Source organism: Babylonia areolata, chromosome 21 (genome assembly GCF_041734735.1).
Source record: "Babylonia areolata isolate BAREFJ2019XMU chromosome 21, ASM4173473v1, whole genome shotgun sequence".
Lineage (NCBI taxonomy): Eukaryota > Metazoa > Mollusca > Gastropoda > Neogastropoda > Buccinidae > Babylonia > Babylonia areolata.
In genome coordinates, this window is record NC_134896.1 from 57,602,536 (window position 1) to 57,625,035 (window position 22,500).

Below are 22,500 nucleotides of genomic sequence, written 5' to 3' on the forward strand. Positions count from 1 at the left end.
ACATTCATTGTTCAGACACAGGTACTGACACGGAATGTGGCAGGATGCTCCGTAGAAACCAGCTTCACATTCTGTAATCAGAGATATTTTCTCTCTCATATATTGTTCAGAAAAAGGGGTGAACACTTGTCACGGGACTGGCCATAGAAACCAGTTTTATATTCTAAAATGAGGAGAAATCTAATATCATAGGTAATAAACTGAAACCCAATGTGTACTACGTTAGATGACTGTCTTCTACATAAGAAAACATTATATCGAATCTTGCCACACTTTTTTTTATATGTCAATAAAAGATTTTTTGATTGGTTAACCGAAATACAGTTCTTTTCTATATATGTAATAATTCTAAATTATTAATGTATTGATACGAAAACACTACACAACACACACTCACTAACTAACTCACTCCCACACGCTCTCCTCTCTCTCTCTCTCTCTCTCTCTCAGTGTCACCCAGTTACCAATAGTGTTGCACACCCACCACACGACATTCTTACTCACTTTCTGAAAGTCACATGGATAACACAATGACAACAACAAACCAGAGCACGTGTTTCCACGGAAGTAACCGGGACAAGCTTCACACAGTCCTGAGTCCTTGATACATTCATTGTTCAGACACTGGTGCTGACAGGAGTCGTTACAGGATGCTCCATAGAAACTAGGTTTACACTCTGAAAAAAGGGTTCTATGACTGAAAACTAATAATCTTGGGTGTATCATGAAAAAATGTTTAATGAAAGTGTCCATGCGTCAACAGCTCATTTCACAGTCAACAGGTCAGTCCACAGGTCATTTCCAAGGTCAGTCCACACGGAAATCCAAGGTCAGTCGACAGCCCACAGGTCAGTCCAAAGACAGTCCACAGGTCAGTCCAAAGACAGCCCACAGGTCAGTCCAAAGACAGTCCACAGGTCAGTCCAAAGACAGTCCACAGGTCAGTCCAAAGACAGCCCACAGGTCAGTCCAAAGACAGCCCACAGGTCAGTCCACAGTCCAGTCCACAGGTCAGTCCAAAGACAGTCCACAGGTCAGTCCAAAGACAGCCCACAGGTCAGTCCAAAGACAGTCCACAGGTCAGTCCAAAGACAGCCCACAGGTCAGTCCACAGTCCAGTCCAAAGACAGTCCACAGGTCAGTCCACAGTCCAGTCCACAGGTCAGTCCACAGTCCACAGGTCAGTCCTCATCCACAGGTCAGTCCACGTCCACAGGTCAGTCATCAGTCCACAGGTTAGTCCACAGTCCACAGGTCAGTCCACAGTCCACAGTTCAGTCCACAGGTCAGTCCACAGTCCACAATTCAGTCCACAGTCCACAGTTCAGTCCTCAGTCCACAGGTCAGTCCACAGTCCACAGGTCAGTCCAGTCCACAGGTCAGTCCACAGTCCACAGGTCAGTCCAGTCCACAGGTCAGTCCACAGTCCACAATTCAGTCCACAGTCCACAGGTCAGTCCTCAGTCCACAGGTCAGTCCACTGGTCAGTCCACAGGTCAGTCCACAGTCCACAGGTCAGTCCAGTCCAAAGGTCAGTCCACAGTCCACAGGTCAGTCCACAGTCCACAGGTCAGTCCAGTCCAAAGGTCAGTCCACAGTCCACAATTCAGTCCACAGTCCACAGTTTAGTCCTCAGTCCACAGGTCAGTCCACAGTCCACAGGTCAGTCCTCAGTCCACAGGTCAGTCCACAGGTTAGTCCACAGTCCACAGGTCAGTCCACAGGTTAGTCCACAGGTTAGTCCACAGTCCACAGGTCAGTCCACAGGTTAGTCCACAGTCCACAGGTCAGTCCACAGGTTAGTCCACAGGTCAGTCCACAGGTTAGTCCACAGTCCACAGGTCAGTCCACAGGTTAGTCCACAGTCCACAGGTCAGTCCACAGGTTAGTCCACAGGTCAGTCCACAGGTTAGTCCACAGTCCACAGGTCAGTCCACAGGTTAGTCCACAGTCCACAGGTCAGTCCACAGGTTAGTCCACAGGTCAGTCCAGTCCACAGGTCAGTACAGTCCACAATTCAGTCCACAGTTCAGTCCTCAGTCCACAGGTCAGTCCACAGGTCAGTCCTCAGTCCACAGTCCATAGTCCTCAGTCCACAGGTCAGTCCACAGGTTAGTCCACAGTCCACAGGTCAGTCCACAGGTCAGTCCTCAGTCCACAGTCCATAGTCCTCAGTCCACAGGTCAGTCCTCAGTCCACAGTCCATAATCAGTCCACAGGTCAGTCCTCAGTCCACAGTCCATAGTCCTCAGTCCACAGGTCAGTCCACAGGTCAGTCCACAGTCCACAGGTCAGTCCTCAGTCCTCAGTCCACAGTCCACAGGTCAGTCCACAGTCCACAGGTTAGTCCTCAGTCCTCAGTCCACAGTCCACAGGTCAGTCCTCAGTCCTCAGTCCACAGTCCACAGGTCAGTCCTCAGTCCTCAGTCCACATGTCAGTCCACAGTCCACATGTCAGTCCACAGTCCACAGGTCAGTCCACAGTCCACATGTCAGTCCACAGTCCACACTCCTCAGGTCTGAATCAGATGCCTTTTAGCAGTTTATCATTTTCATGTGAGTCAAGTCTGTTGTTACTGATAATGACAGTTACCTGAACAGTTTCCTGTCAGACGATCACACACGGCGTCCTCACATCCTGCAGGACAGCTGATGTTGCACTGCTCCCCGTACCACCCAGCCTGACAGTCTGCACACAACACAACACACATGGTCAGCAGAGAAATGAATGTGGAGTGTGTTGGGAAGGGAGGGGATAAAGTATTGCATGACAGAGAGGTGGACGTATGGTATATCCATTTGCTAGTATGATCTGTTTTTGTCTGATTTGTAATGTCAACGTGCGAGTGTTTTAGGATATATTGAAAACTTCAGACTGAGCGTCAAGTTCGTTTTAAATCGACGCTGTCCTGTTCAGTGTAATCTGATTGACGTTCATTGTCAGGTCAGGTCATTAGATCTGCTACTGGTAACCTGTAATCCAGTACAACCTGTTCAGGGTCGGGCTGCCGGCGACTAAACCGGCACTCCCACCGCTCCCTTCCGGGACTGGTGAGGCGGGTGGCTAGACACCCTTATGGAGATCCATAAAAGGGCGTTGGCTCAGGAGAGCCACCGACGGCCATCTAGCTCCACTGTGCTGTGTGCATGCCACACGCAGTTGGCCTCCGGGGTGTGTCTACCCATGCATGCGAAGTCTGGATCCGGCAGAATCTGCGGAAGAAACCTATCGGTTCAACGGAGAGGAAGGCGGTTACAGCAACGCACTGTGGAGTGCAGAGAGCAAGATGAGACACCAAAAGGATATCTTGGTCATCCACTGCATCCGTGCTCATCCTCCAGTCGTCTCGACTTAGTCTTGCCACTGGAAATTGGTGGACCCGGACGAGAGAGTGAGGTCGACGTTGCACAACTCCTCTTCACTTTAAACAAACTCATCGCGCAAGTCATCAGTCATCCAAAATAACCTTTCATCCTTCATCATTTCATCACCCCCAAGTCCTGTGGCGACAGGCGAACGACGAAACGACAGGTGTGGGTACACTGGCAGTCGTAGCCGCAGACCTGCACGCAGGCGGCTCAGGCCATAGGGTCGTTCTTCATCGACAGGAGCAGCGATGGAGCTCGGCAGCCGTCTGAGCGTCTGAGCAGCCCTCTTTAGGAAAGCACTGCTCACCTCCCTGGCATGAGGAAGGGGCTAGAAAAGGTGCCCTAAAAATTGCCTGCTCCATATCACCCTGGCCAGCATACCGCGGCTGGCGGGGACCCTACATCAGCGGTCGAAACAACAAGAAAGAAAAGAAGAAAACAAGGATCGTTCCTCTCACCATTGGTGCTTGGAACATAAGGACTCTCCTGGACAGAGATAACGCGGACAGACCCCAAAGGAGAACGGCACTAGTTGCATCCGAACTCGCCAGATACAACATTGACATCGCAGCCTTGAGGGAGACTCGGCTTGCAGGCGAAGGCGAGCTCTGTGAACAGGAATCTGGTTACACCTTCTTCTGGAGTGGACGAGGAAGCGAAGAGCGACGTGAGGCTGGCGTTGGTTTTGCAGTAAAAACAGCACTTGTCAGCAAGCTAGCTGGAATCCCAAAGGGAGTCAACGATAGGCTTATGACCATAAAATTCCCACTGGCATCTGGCCAGAAGCACCTCACCATTGTCAGTGCCTACGCCCCAGTTTCAGTTTCAGTTTCAGTTGCTCAAGGAGGCGTCACTGCGCTCGGACAAACCATATACGCTACACCACATCTGCCAAGCAGATGCCTGACCAGCAGCGTAACCCAACGCGCTTAGTCAGGCCTTGAGAAAAAAAAAGGGGGGGGGAATAAATAATAGATAAGCTTACATGAATAAATAAATAAATAAATAATAATTATAATATAGAAAAAGGTAGTAGTAATAATAATAGTAATACTAATAAAATGATAATAATAAAAAATAAATAAATAAATAAATAAGACAACAATGGTGATAATTAAGCGAATGAATGTAAAATATGACGACACACATTCACACATACACCCACACATGCATAACAGAAATGCACCAAACATGCAGTTTCACAGATATGAAAGTACAGTCAAATACATATAAACGTACATGAGCTCCAACACACACACACACACACACATTACCTTGCACCTCCTCCAACCCCCTCCTCCACACACTCATTTCTAGTCTACGTATCGCAGCTTCCACGGCACACACACACACACACACGCACGCAGACACACACTCACAGAGATGAACACTTACTTGTACAAGCACACACATATACGCCCATATCTCCCACCCCCAACCCCCACACATATATACAAAGATATATATATATATATATATATATATATATATATATATATATATATACCCGTACACAGATCTCTCCTGACACTTGTGTGCACTTACACTCTCGCGCATTCACAAACGCACTCAAAAGCACAGACCCACACATCCACACAAACACACACATACACACACGCACAGAGGCTGCCAAGAGGGATGGGAAAAGATCTCTGATGCCAAGAACGTGGCGTCTAGTGTGTTGCTCAGTCTATTGTATTTGGAAAGGCCCACAGAGACTCTGTTCCGTTTTGAAGAAATTTGCGCAATGTTGGTTTGGAAATGATGCCGATATTTGTTTGATTTGCAAAGCATCGTGCTCTACCTTTCATGTTAGACTTTCGGCCGCTCCCTCTCTCTGCTTTTATTTCTTTGAGGCGATCGATGGTGTGATGGCCTTGTACCTGTTCTTTTTGGTATTCTTTGACTTTTCTGAGGATTTCCGATTTTCCTAGATGTAGGCCGCTCGTTGGTGTTGCGTTACCAGCAAGTCTGTCAGCTCGCTCATTTCCCTTAACACCTGCATGTCCCGGGCAGTATGACCATGTGAGTTTTTTAATCTGAAAGTTGCGCATTGCCTTATGCCACTCTGGGCTTCCCATTCCGTTTTCAATTTTCTGTATGAGGTTCATTGAGTCAGTTAGAATCATGGCATGTTGGTTTCCGGGCGTATGGATGGACGATAGCCACTGGAGGGCATGTGTCGCAGCTTCAACTTCCATCGTTAGGCTGGAGGTTGTGACTTTGTAGGCAGCATTCTCTTCCCAAATTGTTTTTCCATTTTGTTTCGCAGTGAATCCCCAACCAGACTGGTCTTTGGTGACTGAGCCATCTGTGTATATGATGATGTCCTCTTCTTTACTGTTTTCTTCTATGAGTAGCTTCACTTCCGCATCTGTTTTGCCCTCTGGCCATTCCCGACAATGTCTTCCTAGAGTGGGTGAAATGACTGTGTTGAATAGATGGTTGAGGTTTTTGGGGGTTTTTCTCCCATTCTTTTGTTTCTTTCAGGTCTTGTAGTCGGCATACTAGCTGGATTGTGTCTTCTGCTTGTCCCATCCATGATCTTCCTCGTCCTAGACGGCTGCCTTTTGGTTCTTTGACTGCGTCATGCAGTGGGTTTTGAGGGTTTTCTAATGCTTTGAAGTAGGTCTTGACCGGTTCTAACTTGTTTCTGGCCTGTACTGAAGGAAGGTCAAGCAGGTATCGCATGGTTTCTGTGGGCGTGTCTTTTGTTGTTCCAAGGATCAGCCTCATAGCTTCATTTTGTACTCTTTCTAATTTTAGGAGGTTGCTTTGAGACGGTGTTGTAAGCCCAAGTCCGTAGTCGATCACGCTGACGAGTGATTGGTATAGCAGGAAGAGGTGGCGTTGTTCAATTCCTTTGGTTGCCATTGCTTTTAAGACTGAAAGGCCCTTTTTGCATTTGAGAACAGTATTTTCCGTATGTTTTCTGAAGGTCAGCATCCTGTCGAAGTGTATTCCTAGGTAGCGTAGGCATTCAGTTTTCTCAATTTGAATTCCATCGAATGACACAGAAGGTGGTGATTTGCTCGCGGTTTTGTTGTTAAGGGTGCACAGCAACGTTTGGGCTTTCGCTGGATTGATGGAAGATCCTGTGTCTTTGCACCATTGAGCAATATTGTTTAGTTGTTTCTGGACGGCTTTAGTTCTTTCCTGAGCATCTTTCGAAGTTTTGAAGACCAGGCCATCATCCGCAAGGGTAAGCACCCGAGCAATTCCATTGTTGTTTAAGTCTGCAAGGCCCTTCGTGTAGACATTGTAGAGGACAGGAGAGAGCGGAGACCCTTGTGGCAGTCCCATGGATAGTTTAGAAGGTGCAGACATCCAATCTCCGAGGCGTAGGACGACAGTTCTTTCCTGAAGCGCTGCTGCTATCCATCTTGTCAGTGTCAAACTTACTCCATAACTTAGTAGCAGCTCCATGAGGTGCGCAAACTGGACTTTATTGTAGGCATCTTCAAGGTCAATTGCTACTGCAAGTGTTTCTTCTTTTCTTTGAAATCCTTCATACACCTCATATGCAAAAGCAGCTGCATTTTCCCATGTGGACTTGCCTGTTCTGTAACCACCTTGATTTGAAGGGAGAATGTGCCTGTGTTCAAGATCCCTTGCAAGTTTCCTGGCTATCATGCGTTCCATGAGCTTTCCAGCAATGTTTTGCATGGTTAGGATCCGGTAGCCGCTTACCTGATGATGGTCCTTTCCTGGTTTTGGTATGGGTTTTAAGAAGCTGTGTGTCCAGTCCTCCGGCACTTGTCCATTGTGGAAACTGTTTTGATATAGATTGAAAAGTTTGCTTCTGTCTTCTTCCGATAGCTCCTTGATGTCTGAGTAACGAACTTTGTCTGGGCCAGGAGCCGATTCTTTCTTGCATTTAGCTATTGCCTCGTTTAGATCATCCATTGTCAAGTCATCATCAGGTCCAGTCTGCATAAGGGTTTGGTTTAACTCCTCAATATATTTCTTTTTCTCATCTAAGTTTCTTTGATCACTCTGTTGTATGAAACGTTTGAGCAAAGCAGATCCTTTTTCTTCATTTGTCTTAAGCTTGGTTCCGTCAGTGTCTAACATCTCTGGGGTTGTTGTTGTGCACGTTTTCCCTTCCATGCGACGATAAAATTGCCAGAACTCTGTCAATGTTGTGTCATAACTGAGTGTCTCGCAAAACTGTTTCCACCTGTCATTTTTGGCCTCTTGAGCAATGACTTCAAACTGTTTAGTTTTTTCTTTCATTTTTGTTTCAATATCTTTGTCCAGAGATGGTTTTGTTCTTTCTTTTTGCCAAAGTTTGACAGCCACATGTTTTTCTATCCAGGCTCTCTCTGTGTCGGTATTCCACCATGGGGGCTGAATAGTTTGCATCCTGTTCAGTGCCGTTCTTTTGTTTCTTCTGCGTCTTAATTTTTCGATGACAGTTGCCTCTTTGGTTTCATACTGAAATGGATCACGCAGTTTCATACAGGGTTTATATGACAGTTTCTGTAGACTGAAAGCTACCGGGAGGTGGTCGCTGCCTTGGTATGGAAGCGTCTCTGCATTCACGCCCCAACCATGACCAACCCGGATGAAGTGAAGGCGAAGTTCTACGAGGACCTTCACTCTGTCATTGCTGCTATCCCTGAAGCAGACAAGCTCATCATTCTTGGGGATTTCAATGCTAGAGTTGGCTCCGACTACATCTCCTGGGATGGAGTGATTGGAAAGCACGGTGTGGGCCACTGCAACCTAAATAGATTGCTTTTGCTTCAGACCTGTGCAGAGCACGAACTGCTGATAACCAACACAGCTTTCTGCCTTCCTACCCGTAACAGGACGTCATGGATGCACCCTTGCTCAAAGCATTGGCATCTCATCGATTATGTCATCGTCAGGAAAAGGGATATGCAAGATGTACGTGTAACAAAGACCATGTGCGGCGCCGAGTGTTGGACAGACCATCGCCTTGTAGTCTCGAAGCTGAATATTCGAATCCAGCCCAAGAGACACCCCCAAGGCCAGAAGGCTCCAAAACGGCTCAACATCGCTAAGCTGAAAAACATCACCATCAAACAGTCCTTTGTGGAGCTGCTGGAAGATCGTCTGGAATCCGCCTCTCTGGACAACCAGAATGTGGAGTCTGACTGGAGGACCCTGCGTGAGCTGATCTATAGTACAGCTTCAGAGACCCTGGGACCCATGACCAGGAAGCACAAAGACTGGTTTGATGAAAACTGTGATGAAATCAAGCAGCTTCTGGATGAGAAACACCGTCTGCATCAAGCCTACCTGAGCACCCCAAAGTCCACATCAAAAAAGGATGCGTATGATGCCATCCGCAGGACTGTTCAGCAAAAGTTACGCCAGATGCAGGATAAGTGGCTGAGTGACAAAGCTGATGAGATCCAGGGATATGCTGACAGGCATGATATGAAGAGGTTCTATGATGCCTTAAAAGAAGTATACGGCCCCACATCCTCAGGATCATCCCCCCCCCTCAGTGCAGATGGGAATACCTTGATCACCGAGAAGGAGAAAATTCTCGAACGCTGGGCTGAGCACTTCAACAGTGTCTTAAATCGCCCTTCCTCCATAAATGATGAAGCCATAGACCGTCTCCCACAAGTCCCCATCAACGAAGCACTGGACGATCCGCCAACACCTCTTGAGACCCAGAAAGCAATCTGTCTGCTATCCAGTGGCAAAGCACCTGGCTCAGACTCCATACCAGCAGAGGTCTACAAGGATGGAGGCACTGTGCTGACTGAGAAGCTCCATCAGCTGTACTCACTCATGTGGAAAGAAGAGACGATCCCCCAGGATTTCAAAGATGCATCTATCATTCACTTGTACAAGCGAAAGGGGAACCGGCAAGCCTGTGATAACCATCGGGGCATTTCCTTGCTCTCCATCGCAGGCAAGATGCTTGCCAGGATCCTATTAAACCACCTCACAGCACACCTTGACCAAGGTCATTTGCCTGAGAGCCAATGTGGATTCCGGAAAGAGCGCGGAACCACCGACATGGTGTTTGCTGCAAGGCAGCTGCAAGAGAAATGTCAGGAGCAAAATGCTGATCTGTTCTCCACCTATGTCGACCTCACTAAAGCCTTCGACACCGTGAGTAGAGAGGGACTGTGGAAGATCATGGCCAAGTACGGATGCCCTCGGAAATTTATTTCCTTGGTCAACCAATTCCATGAAGGCATGCAGGCTCGAGTCCAGGACAATGGCGAAACATCTGCTCCTTTTGCTGTCACAAATGGTGTCAAGCAAGGCTGCGTCCTGGCTCCAACGCTGTTCAGCCTCATGTTCTCTGCAATGCTTACTGATGCCTTCAGAGATGGCGATGTTGGAATCGGCCTAAAGTACCGAACAGATGGCAAGTTGTTTAACGTCAAAAGGCTTCAAGCAAAAACGAAGGTCATGACAGACATCATCAGAGACTTTTTGTTTGCTGATGATTGTGCCCTCAACGCTGGATCTAAAGCTGACATGCAACTCAGCGTCGACAAGTTTGCCAATGCCAGCAGGAACTTCGGCCTTACCATCAGCACGAGGAAAACTGAAGTTCTCCATCAGCCAGCCCCAGGGAAACCCTACGTTGAGCCCAGCATCACAGTCAACGGTCAGAGACTCAGTGCGGTGGAGCGGTTCACATACCTTGGCAGCACACTGTCACGAAATGCTACCATCGACGATGAAGTGAACGTCAGGATTGCAAGAGCAAGCGCAACTTTTGGTAGACTCAGTGCAAATGTCTGGAACAGAAGAGGCATTAGTCTTGAGACCAAGCTAAAGGTCTACAGAGCAGTAGTTCTCCCCACACTACTGTACGCCTGCGAAACTTGGACAGTGTACCAACGACATGCCAAGAAGCTGAACCACTTCCACACAACATGCCTCAGGAAGCTACTGAACATCAAGTGGCAAAACAGGACCCCAGACACAGAGGTGCTCGCAAAAGCCACCCTTCCCAGCATTTTCACCATCCTGATGCAGTCCCAGCTTCGCTGGGCTGGACACGTGGCGCGTATGCCAGACCATCGGCTGCCCAAAAGGCTCTTCTATGGCGAGCTGCAACAAGGGAAGAGATCACACGGAAGTCAGAAGAAGCGCTTCAGAGATACTCTGAAAGTCTCTCTGAAAGCGTTTGATATCAACCCTGACTCCTGGGAGGAATCTGCAGTGGACCGTGACAAATGGCGCGCTGCTGTGCACAAAGGCGCCAAGTTGTGCGAGGCCAACAGGACTGCTGCAGCTGTTCAGAAGAGGCAGGCCAGAAAGTCACGGGCAAACAAGCTCCCTGACAATGGTATGCCTGTCTTTGTCTGCCCCAACTGTCAGCGAACATTTCGTGCGCAGATTGGACTATTCAGCCATCTGCGCATTCACAGATAGATTCATGAGCATCCTCCCCCCCACCCCACCACCACCCTCCCCCCATCCCCCAGCTGGATGACAACGATGGTCATCATCGATCTCGATGGACACACCACCCACCCATTGCCTCCCGAAACCTGGAGGGGGTCAGGCTGGTGTTCTCTTGACCCTCTCCTGGGAGGGTCACTACCTTGTCGTGGTCGGGAGGCTTAGTGGCCAGTGATCGAGTGAGCTATGTCAGCGGGGGCATCAGTGCTTCTTGGGGTTTGGTGCTCTGGTCCCAGGTCTTAATTGACAGCCTACATAGCCATCGTAGCTGTTCGGGCTGAATAAGTGGTGTTTTTTGTACTGATGCCCCTGATAGGGCTTCCCATGCCGAACAGGTCGTGAGTGAGGCCCAAACTAAACGTGACCCACTGTCCCTTTCGCTATTCTCTGTTCTTCTTTTTACCGCCTCTTTTCTGTCCTCAGCTCCCCATCAAGCCTTCTTTTCCACATTCTTTTTTCTCTGCGGCCTTCTTTAGGCCCGCCATGTTTGCCGTGCAGCGCGACCTGTGATGGAGGGGAATGAGATCCTGGGGATTGAGAGAGCACGCTGCTCTCAGCACATCCCTTTGGCTCGGACCTCTCCTAAGACAGGCAGCACACATTGGCCCGTGTGTGTCAATCGGCTACCCCTTCGTGGGGCTGGGTCAAGACTGGCAGTTTAGTGGCTGACGAAGGTAACCCCCGTAGTGCACGGCTCTCTGTCCCCGGGAGCTGGGCATGATCAGGGGGGAGCACGTTGGAGCTGGACTGTTGGTCGTATATCCCTCCTGAAACCTGGAAGGGGTCAAGCTGGTGTTCCCTTGACCCTGGCCCCTAAGTTGGACCCCATTGTGGGTGGGTAAGGGAGGGATGAATTCAAATTTTTTTCAACATGACTTCCAAAAAACTACACCCCCCTAACTCAGGCAAAAGACGACGACAGGGAACGGACGACTCGGACTTTGGCCGTCGTGGCTAGTGATGGAGAGCGCTGATGAGGACAAGCCCTTGTCGGCTCTCAGCCCCTTCGCTGTCCAGAAGGGTTTTCAGTGTCTGGCAGGATCGCTCAGATCCATCAAGAGGCTGAGGAGCGGAGCGTTTTTAGTGCAGACAGAATCCAAAAGGCAGACACAGCTCCTTCTCAAGTCGACCACTTTCGTGGATAGGGCGGTGAAGGTCTCCCCTCACAAAGGTCTCAACTGCTCAAAGGGAGTCATCAGATGCCCGGAGTTGAAAGGTGTGTCTGAGGCTGAGATCAAGAGCGAGCTGTCCTCTCAGGGAGTGACCGATGTGTACAGGGTGACGGTGAGGAAGGGGTCGGACAGAGTCCCGACCAACACTTTCTTCCTCACCTTCTGCTGCCCGGATGTCCCCAAGGACATTCGGGTCGGATACCTGCTAGTTAATGTCAGTCTGTACGTACCGTCCCCTCTGAGATGCTTTAAGTGTCAGAAATTCGGACACGTGAGAGACCGATGTAAGGAGGAAGAGGCGTGTGGCACCTGTTCGAAGGCGGCGCACCAGGGCGATTGCGTCAGTGCAGCCCGGTGTGCGAACTGCGGAGGTGGCCACCCGTCCTCATCGAAGGACTGCCCTGCCTAGAAAAAAGAAAAACAAATCCAGAAAGTCAAGACAGAAAAGAAAATTTCCTTCTTTGAGGCAAGGAAGCAGGTGGAGGCCGCGTCGCCTAAGGCGTCCACAGGAACGCAAACAGACGACTTAACCGCCTCGTCGGAACCGTTGGCCTTGGGTGGAGGCGCCATGTCCACCCCTTCCCATCCTGTGCGGCAGTCCTCAGGGGCTGCTGGGCGGGAGAGAAAAGCCTCGGGCGGAGGCACGTTGTCCGCCTCCCGCCCCACCCCACCCCCCGGCACCCCTCGCCCCGCCTCTTGTCTGCCTGGCCCTCGGGCTGGCGGAAGTGGCCGGAAACCCCCCGTACCTCCAAAACTCAAGGAGGGGAGGGTTGCGGCCACGGCGGGATCGGGAGGGGCCGAGGTGGTGGATATTCCGACTCGGTCGGAATCCGAAAAATTTATTTCGAAAAATAAATACTCCATCCTGGCGGACCTTGAGCCACCGCAAGCAGAGGAGCAGGGGGTAGCGATGGAATAGGCTGCTGCTTTATTTTTTTTAAAACCTTTTTAATGGCAGTGATCCACTGGAATATCCGGGGATTCTATGCCAACTTCCAGGAACTCCAGCTGCTTTGTCGTGCTTTGAAACCTTCAGTGCTGGCGCTGCAGGAGACTGCAAAGAGATGTCAAGGTTTTATCTCTCTCTGGTTTTAACTCCGTTTTTAAACCCGCTCAACCGAAGCAAGAGGGGTTGACGGGAGGTGTCGCTCTTTTTATTCGCAAGTCCCTTTTATACAGTACAGTTCTTTTAAGCACCCCTTTACAGGCGGTGGCAGTCAGAGTCACGCTTGAGAAAACCATCACTGTCTGCTCTCTCTACCTTCCCCCTTCCGTCCGTGTTCTGAGGCAGGACCTCATGAACCTGGTCGACCAGCTCCCACGTCCGTTTTTACTGTTGGGCGACTTCAACGGACACTCCCCGCTCTGGGGAAGTGAGATGACATCAGCCCGAGGTCTTCTCTTAGAAAACCTTCTTTCTGACATGGACTTGTGCTGTCTTAACGACAAGTCTCCCACTTACCTGCATCTGTCCTCTGGAAAGCTCTCGTGTTTAGATCTGTCGGTCTGCGATCCATCGTTGGTCCTGGACTACGAGTGGAAAGTGCACGACGATCTGCACGGGAGTGACCACTTTCCTGTCGTCCTCCGCCCCACAGATGGAGAAGGTGACTCTCTGCCTGACCGCCTGTACTACGACAAAGCAGACTGGAGTTTTTTTACCACCAAGATAAGAGCGGAGCTGCAGGAAGAAACAGTATTGAAAAGCAAGGACCCTGCTGACGCTCTGACTCGGATCGTTTTAGATTGCGCCAAAGCAGCAGTCCCATCGTCTACCTCCAAGCCTCAGGTCCCTAGAACGCCCTGGTTCAACGCGGAATGTCGGGAGGCCCGCAAGTCTCGGAAGAGAGCGCAGCGACGTGTCTTTCGGAGACCGGAGACCGATAGCGTTCGAACCCATCAACAGCTGAGGGCGAAAGCCAGGTATGTTTTTAAAAAGAGCCAGAGGAAGTCATGGAGAGATTTCTGCTCTTCCTTAACCTCCAACACACCCAAGAAGAAAGTGTGGAGGGTTTTAAAAAGAATTAAGGGCAAAAACGCATGCCCGACCTTTCACCATCTTAAACTTTCAGACGCTCTGGTCACAGAGAAGAAAGCAGTTGCCAATTTGCTTGCCTCCACAATAGAACAGAACTCGAGATCTGCTAACAAATCTGCTCGCTTTCTTAAAACCAAAAACCTGTCAGAAAAAACACCCTGTAACTTCTTTTCCGACAACACAGAGAATTACAACCTTCCTTTCACAATGAACGAACTTAAATCTGCCCTTCAGACCTGTACGGATTCCTGTCCAGGAATGGACGAGGTCCATTATAAACTCCTAAAGCACCTTCCCCAAACCTGTCTGGACACCCTGCTTAAAGTTTATAACCACATCTGGGCCACAGGCTTCTTTCCACCCTCCTGGCGGAAAGCCCTCATAATCCCGCTGCCGAAACCGGGAAAAGACCCCTCGAACCCCTCCAACTACCGCCCAATTGCACTGACCAGCTGCGTCTGCAAACTGATGGAGAAGATGGTCAACGGTAGACTGATGTGGAAACTAGAGACCGACGGCCTTCTGGCGAAAGAACAGTGCGGTTTCCGCAAGCATCGCTCTACCGTTGACCATCTGGTTCGTCTGGAAACCACTGTGAGAAATGCTTTCGTCAACAAACAACATGTGGTGGCCATATTTTTTGACTTGGAGAAAGCTTACGATACCACGTGGAAGTTTGGTATTCTTTCCAACTTGCACAAGCTCGGCTTCCGAGGACACCTGCCTCAGTTCATCCACAATTTTTTACAAGACAGACAATTCCAGGTGAGAGTCGGCACCACCCTGTCCGACATTCACGAGCAGGAGCTGGGTGTCCCGCAAGGGAGCATCCTGTCGCCGGCTCTTTTCAGCATCAAAATTAATGACATCGTTCAATCCGTTCAGAAAGGATCGGACAGCTCGCTGTTCGTGGATGATTTTGCCTTATATGCAACCGGCAGCACGTACGCCAGCATCCAGCGACGGCTTCAGCTCTGCGTCAACAAGATCCAGTGTTGGGCAGAGGAGAATGGCTTCACATTTTCCTCCTCCAAAACTGAATGCATCCATTTTCATAATTTTCGCCAATTCTATCAGGACCCTGAAATCCGTCTGGGAACATCCACCATCCCGGCGGTCAAGGAAGCCAGATTTCTAGGGGTCGTCTTCGATCAGAAGCTGAATTTTCTCAGCCACATTAAACAGCTGAAAATGTCTTGCCTAAAAGCCCTGAACATCATCCGAGTTGTGGCACACACGAACTGGGGTGCTGATAAGAGAACTCTCTTGCACCTCTACAGAGCCCTGGTCCGGTCCAAACTGGATTATGGAAGTGTTGTATACGGCTCGGCCAGACCGTCCTACCTGAAACTTTTGGACCCTGTACACCACCAACGGCTCCGTCTCAGCTTAGGTGCTTTCCGCACCACCCCTGTGCACAGCCTGTACGCAGAGGCGGGGGAACCGCCTCTCTCCAACCGCAGACTGAAGCTGACCCTGAATTATTATTTGAAATTGTTTTCGGAACCTACAAACCCTGCTTACGACGCTGTATTCAACAACCCTTTCGATAAGAAATTTACAGACAACCCAAACTGCATACCTCCTCTCGGACTCCGCATTCAGCCGCACTTAGAAAAGACCGATCTGGATGTCGGTGCCATCTCGGATTTCTCTAAGTTCCCTGACAGCCCTCCGTGGACCTTTACAACACCTGAGGTCCGATTCGATCTGGCCTCGTACCGTAAGGACACCACCAGTTCTCTGGCCTACAGAACCTACTTTTCGGAACTGTGCCACAAATTCCCCACTTTTCAAAGCATCTTCACTGACGGTTCCAAGTCAGAGGACGGAGTTGCCGCATCTGCGTTCTGTCCCGCCTTTCCTGACCGGCCCTCAACGGAACACATCCTGTCTGACAGCTCGGTGTACACCGCGGAACTGACCGCACTGGTTCTGGGGTTAAAAATGGTTCTCTCTTCGAAACAGAAGAGATTCATGATCTTTTCCGACTCTTTGTCAGCCCTGGAGGCGATCGCCTGCAGGAATATCACTCATCCCAAACTGCTGGAATTTTATGAAACTTTTACTCTCGCAACGAAGAAAGGATACGAGATTGTGTTGGCCTGGGTTCCCGGACATGTTGGCATTCGTGGTAACGAAAGGGCGGACCTGCTGGCCAGGAACGCTGTAAAGAAAGAATTGTCCAGATCCTTTGTGCCATATACAGACATGAAGCGGAAGGTCAACACCTACGCTAAGGATCTATGGCAAGAGGAGTGGAACACCCAGACGGACAACAAGCTCTTCCAGATCCGTCCGGACCTAAAAGAGACCCTCCCTTCGGGGGTGAAGAACAGAAAGGAGGAGCCTGTGCTGTGCAGACTGCGTACGGGGCACACTTTTTTTACTCATTCTTACTTGTTGAAGGGGGAGGAGGCCCCTCGATGCGTTCCCTGTGACGAGCCTCTCACCGTGAAACACGTGCTCCTTGACTGTTGGGATCTGCATGACGTTAGACGCAGACATTACACGGCGGTTTCTTTGAAGACTTTGTTTCGTGATGTCCCTCCCTGGGCGCTGATGGACTTCTTAAAAGAAGTGAACCTTTTTAACCAGATTTGAAGGTTTTAAAATATGGAAATTTTTTTTTAACTTTGGAGTGGAAAGTTTGAAGTGGTGACTCGTTTTAATTGGTTGGTTGTTTTTTTTATCCTTGTAGTAGTAATTGACGCGGCGATAGCCTTGAGATGGCCTTAGCGGTCGGCAAGGCTCTAAGCACCATAATTTCATTTCATTTCATTTACCCACCCATTGATATGCATATTGAAATATATCAAATATATTTTTTAACCTACCTGAAAGGCGGAAAAACTACAGCACAAATGTGACGCAGTAAAATAAAAATAAAGACATTATACTGTTTCTGAGTCATTCCAGCAGTCTTCCGTAAATACCCACAAAGCGAATTACCCGAGACAATGATAACTTGGTTATGGAGTCAGACTGGATGAGCATCACGTCAGTCTCCCACATGGACCTGCCATGACAAAAACACTCGTGCATCTCTGTGTTGTCCCAGTCTTCCCATTCGAGCCCAAAGTACATACAGCACTGGGTAGGAACTGACTATGTGTCGAAAAATCCCACGGTGATGTTTCCTTCTGAAGGGATTCGAAGTGACGTCATCCCAGCCGTCAGTTCACAACGCTAACCACTTCGCCAAAGTAGCAGGTAGGTCACGTCTTTCCTTCTTTAAAACTCTGTCTGTCTCTCTTTCTTTTTCCTGGTCTGTCTGCCCCCTCTTTTTGTATGGTTCAGCATGTGTGTGTGTGTGTGTGTGTTTACAAGCTGGTAAAATGCCAACCAAAATTTACAGACGAACCAGTCAACCGGAACCGAAAAAATAAATAAACACCGATCACATCTACCCAAATGACCAATTAACAAGTGCTACACGCGCATTCATGCACGCACGACCAATTTCTGGCACTTTGCCCAAATGATGAATGAACATGGCCAGACAATGATTACCAATGCTGAACTGGTATGCAAGCATGAGGAAAAAAACGGAAGCTGTTGCTGTTAACAAAGAAATTTAGTACGTATGTAGGTTTTTGAAAAGGTGAAGATGAAAGTAAAAGAAAAAGAAAAATAATTGAAATAACTGACTGGACGAATATAAATAATAAATAGACGATGAATAAATGAAGAGATAGGTCAGTTCACGCTCCAACTGTCATACTTCTTCAAGTAAATATTGAATATACCAGGTTACCCGTACCGTGATTCATGCCCCTGAGAAACAAAAAGACACTGAAGCAAACAGACAGACAGATTGACAAACAGACTGACAGGTAAACGTAGAATCAATGTACACTTTTCTTACCCCCCTCCCCTCCCTTCCCGAAATTTACACTTTGCACAGATTATCTAAACAAAAATATACATAATTGTGCGTGTGCGTGTGCGTGTGTGTGTGTTTGTGTGTGAAAGACAGACACACACACATAGAGATAGAGGGAAGGGGGTGCAGACAGACAGACAGACAGACACACAGAGATGGAGGGAAGTGGGTGCAGACAGACAGACACATATAGAGATAGAGGAGGGGGTGCAGACAGACAGACAGACAGACACATATAGAGATAGAGGGAAGGGGGTGCAGACAGACAGACACACAGAGATAGAGGGGAGGGGGTGCAGACAGACAGACACACAGAGATAGAGGGAAGGGGGTGCAGACAGACAGACAGACAGAGATAGAGGGGAGGGGGTGCAGACAGACAGACACATATAGAGATAGAGGGAGGGGGGTGCAGACAGACAGACAGACAGACACATATAGAGATAGAGGGAAGGGGGATACAGACAGACAGACACATATAGAGATAGAGGGAAGAGGGGTGCAGACAGACAGACAGACAGACACATATAGAGATAGAGGAGGGGGTGCAGACAGACAGACAGACAGACACATATAGAGATAGAGGGAAGAGGGGTGCAGACAGACAGACAGACAGACACATATAGAGATAGAGGAGGGGGTGCAGACAGACAGACAGACAGACACATATAGAGATAGAGGAGGGGGTGCAGACAGACAGACAGACAGACACATATAGAGATAGAGGGGAGGGGGGTGCAGACAGACAGACACATATAGAGATAGAGGGAAGAGGGGTGCAGACAGACATGCAAAAAAGCAAAGGTATAGTTTATGTACACATATTTTACACACCCCAAATTTGCACTTCACACAGATTCAGTGTGTAACCGTCCGTGAGGTTCCCGGTATAGGTAAGTCTGGTGACACGGACTGTCTGTCCATACATGATGGTAGGACACGTCACTTCCTTCTTCCTGGTGTTGGTGGGGAAGGAAGTTATTGATGCACACCACTGGCCGTCCACACTGATGTTGGAGTACAGCCTGTATTCAACTGTGCATACATAAGACATTTAATTCAGTTTAACAAATCCTTCAGTGCCAGGGAATGAAACAGCAGAAAGTGGTGTTTCAAGATATAAAACAATATTCAAAACAATAAGCCTAAAACTAAGGAAATGGTCTTTAGATATACCACTCTTGATAAATTTTCAGCCTTCCATTTTTTTTATGACGTCTTTGTGACGTCACTATGCACGTAAGCGATACGTTCTATGGCACGCATTGGGTTTTAAAACATAAAACACGTGTACACACTCACCTACAAATATACAGCACAGAGAGCGCAACGCACACACACACACACACACACACACACAAAGGGGGAGAGGGAGGGGAGTCTGAAGGAACGTAGGTTATAGAGGACATGGAGTTCAGTAAAAAACACTGTATGTCTCTCCTGTCCTATGTTATGGGATTCTCACACACTCAACTCACGTCGAGAACGTGCCCAGACGTCCATGTTGTACACGGGGTACGTCCTGCCCAGGTCCACCTGCCACCACGGGTGGTTTGTGTCATTGACGGCAGTGTGGATACAGTTGGCGGGATACTCCCCGCTCGTGTCACCATTGGCTGCCATGCTGGAGGGTCCTTGGCCCCCATGCCTGCTGCTCTGATGGTATGTCTTGCTTAGTGCCACGTTGACTGTAACACACACACACACACAGAGAGAGAGAGAGAGAGAGAGAGAGAGAGAGAGAGATGGACAAATACAACACCCTGTAGCAATATATGACAAAAGCCGTTCCCATCAAACATTCACCCCAGAAACACATCCCCATGACATATATGAAAAAAGAGAAAAGATGATGATGAATAGAATAAACAGATGAATAAAATGTATGACCAATAACAAACTGCACAAATAAAAACTGTCGACACTTCAAACACACCGACAACCCGACATACACACGCTCCATACAACGACAACCAAACTGCACACAGATGAGCAAAACAAAACACAACATTGCACCACCAAACAGCTCCTTTATGGTCAAAACAGACACACAGTCGAAAGGCAACCCATGCACTCATGAGGTAGGGACTAACATCGCTGCACTGCACACACACACACACACACACACACACACACACACACTGATGTATGCTCATACAAACAAAACACTTCCTTCACACACACACACACACACACACACACACACACAAACAAACACACACACACACACACACACACACACACACACACACACACACACAAACAAACAAACACACACACACCCGCACGCACGCACGCACGCACACCACCTGTGTGCCGATCTGAACTTTGTTTCCATTAAGGACGCCATGTAGGAACCAGACACATGTCATGTCTGTTTATCTCTATATCTATATACATCACATACAAATACATATGATTTACTAGTTTGACAGAGACAGACAGACATACATTTCTATAGGACAGACAAACAGGCTGGCAGGCTCAAGTAACAGAGTGGAACTTACCAAACGCAGTGAATAAGGTTTTGATTAATAAATTTTGGAACGTCAAATCCCCAAAAAGAAAGTAATACTCGTTACACACACAAAAATAAAACATGTATAAACTGATTTACTTACCATAATACTGTCCATGGACGACACACATGGCCGCACTAAGCCACAGACAGACAACGCCTACACCTGTGTGGTCCATGGTCACAGCAGACATCCACACCACTCAGCTGTAAACATCGTGGTTTACATCACCCTGACAACACATATGATAACAACACTGAACACTCCCTACCCAAATGTCACGAATATCTAACACCATCCAACCAAATGAAACCAACGTCTAACACTGTCTACCCAAATGAAACTGGATTGCCTGAGAGCGTCTACCTAAAATGACAGTTTATTCTTACACAGTCCATCAAAATGATACAGACAAACTAACACTGTCTCACCCAAATGACATGGACACACTAGCACTGTCTACTCAGACGACACTGACAATGTCTAACCAGATGGCAGCCACACTAACACTTTCTACCCAGATGGCACAGACACTAACACTGTCTACCCAGATGACACAGACACTAACACTGCCTACCCAGATGACACAGCCACACTAACACTGTCTACCCAGATGACACAGACACACTAACACTGTCCACCCAGATGACACAGACACACAGATACTGTCTACCCAGATGACACAGACACTAACACTTTCTACCCAGATGACACAGACACTAACGCTGTCCACCCAGATGACACAGACACACTAACACTGTCTAAGCAGATGACACAGACACACTGATACTGTCTACCCAGATGACACAGACACTAACACTTTCTACCCAGATGACACACACACTAACACTGTCCACCCAGATGACACAGCCACACTAACACTGTCTACCCAGATGACACAGACACTAACACTGTCCACCCAGATGACACAGCCACACTAACACTGTCTACCCAGATGACACATCCACACTAACACTGTCTACCCAGATGACACAGACATACCAACAGTCTACCCAGATGACACATCCACACTAACACTGTCTACCCAGATGACACAGCCACACTAACACTGTCTACCCAGATGACACAGACATACCAACAGTCTACCCAGATGACACAGCCACACTAACACTGTCTACCCAGATGACACAGACATACCAACAGTCTACCCAGATGACACAGCCACACTAACACTGTCCACCCAGATGACACAGACACTAACACTGTCTACCCAGATGACACAGACACACTAACACTGTCCACCCAGATGACACAGACACACTAACACTGTCCACCCAGATGACACAGACACTAACACTGTCTACCCAGATGACACAGCCACACTAACACTGTCCACCCAGATGACACAGACACACTAACACTACCTACCCAGATGACACAGACACACTAACACTGTCTACCCAGATGACACAGACATACTAACACTGTCTACCCAGATGACACAGACACACTAACTCTGCCTAACCTGATGACACAAGTGCCTACCCAGATGACACAGACACACTAACACTGCCTAAGCAGATGACACAGCCACACTAACACTGTCCACCCAGATGACACAGCCACACTAACACTGTCCACCCAGATGACACAGACACTAACACTGTCCACCCAGATGACACAGACACACTAACACTGCCTAAGCAGATGACACAGACACAGTAACACTGCCTAAGCAGTCGACACAGACACAGTAACACTGTCTAACCAGATGACACAGACACACTAACACTAACCAGATGACACAGACACAGTAACACTGCCTGAGCAGATTACACAGACACAGTAACACTGCCTAAGCAGATGACACAGACACAGTAACACTGTCTAACCAGATGACACAGACACACTAACACTAACCAGATGACACAGACACAGTAACACTGCCTAACCAGATGACACAGACACACTAACACTAACCAGATGACACAGACACAGTGACTTGACTTGACTTATTCCTCTTGATTCCGTGGGGAACATAGGGCCGCAACAACACTCCTCCAACGCACCCGGCTCTGGCTGGTCCTCTTCAGTTCGGCCCACGTCATTCCGGCCGCCCTTGTCTCTGCCTCAATGCTTCTCCGC

General features: G+C 48.6%; 1 protein-coding gene across 5 annotated transcripts in view; it reads right to left on the bottom strand.

Moving 5' to 3' along the window:
* LOC143296309 (uncharacterized) overlaps positions 1 to 22,500 on the bottom strand; it is a 33,545-nt gene that overhangs the window by 7,791 nt on the left and 3,254 nt on the right. For 3 of the 5 annotated variants that reach the window (XM_076608164.1, XM_076608167.1, XM_076608163.1), the window contains exons 2-7: positions 20,497 to 20,626; positions 19,354 to 19,563; positions 18,710 to 18,910; positions 2,594 to 2,689; positions 546 to 677; positions 1 to 71 (exon numbers count right to left, since the gene is read on the bottom strand). The exon at positions 1 to 71 is cut by the window's left edge and continues 61 nt beyond it. In XM_076608164.1, the coding sequence (XP_076464279.1) occupies positions 1 to 71; positions 546 to 677; positions 2,594 to 2,689; positions 18,710 to 18,910; positions 19,354 to 19,563; positions 20,497 to 20,587 (801 nt within the window). In that variant the 5' untranslated portion in view covers positions 20,588 to 20,626. Of the gene's footprint in view, positions 72 to 545; positions 678 to 2,593; positions 2,690 to 18,709; positions 18,911 to 19,353; positions 19,564 to 20,496; positions 20,627 to 20,994; positions 21,033 to 22,500 lie in introns of those variants that run through there. The other 2 variants (XM_076608166.1, XM_076608168.1) reach the window with 2 other exon arrangements.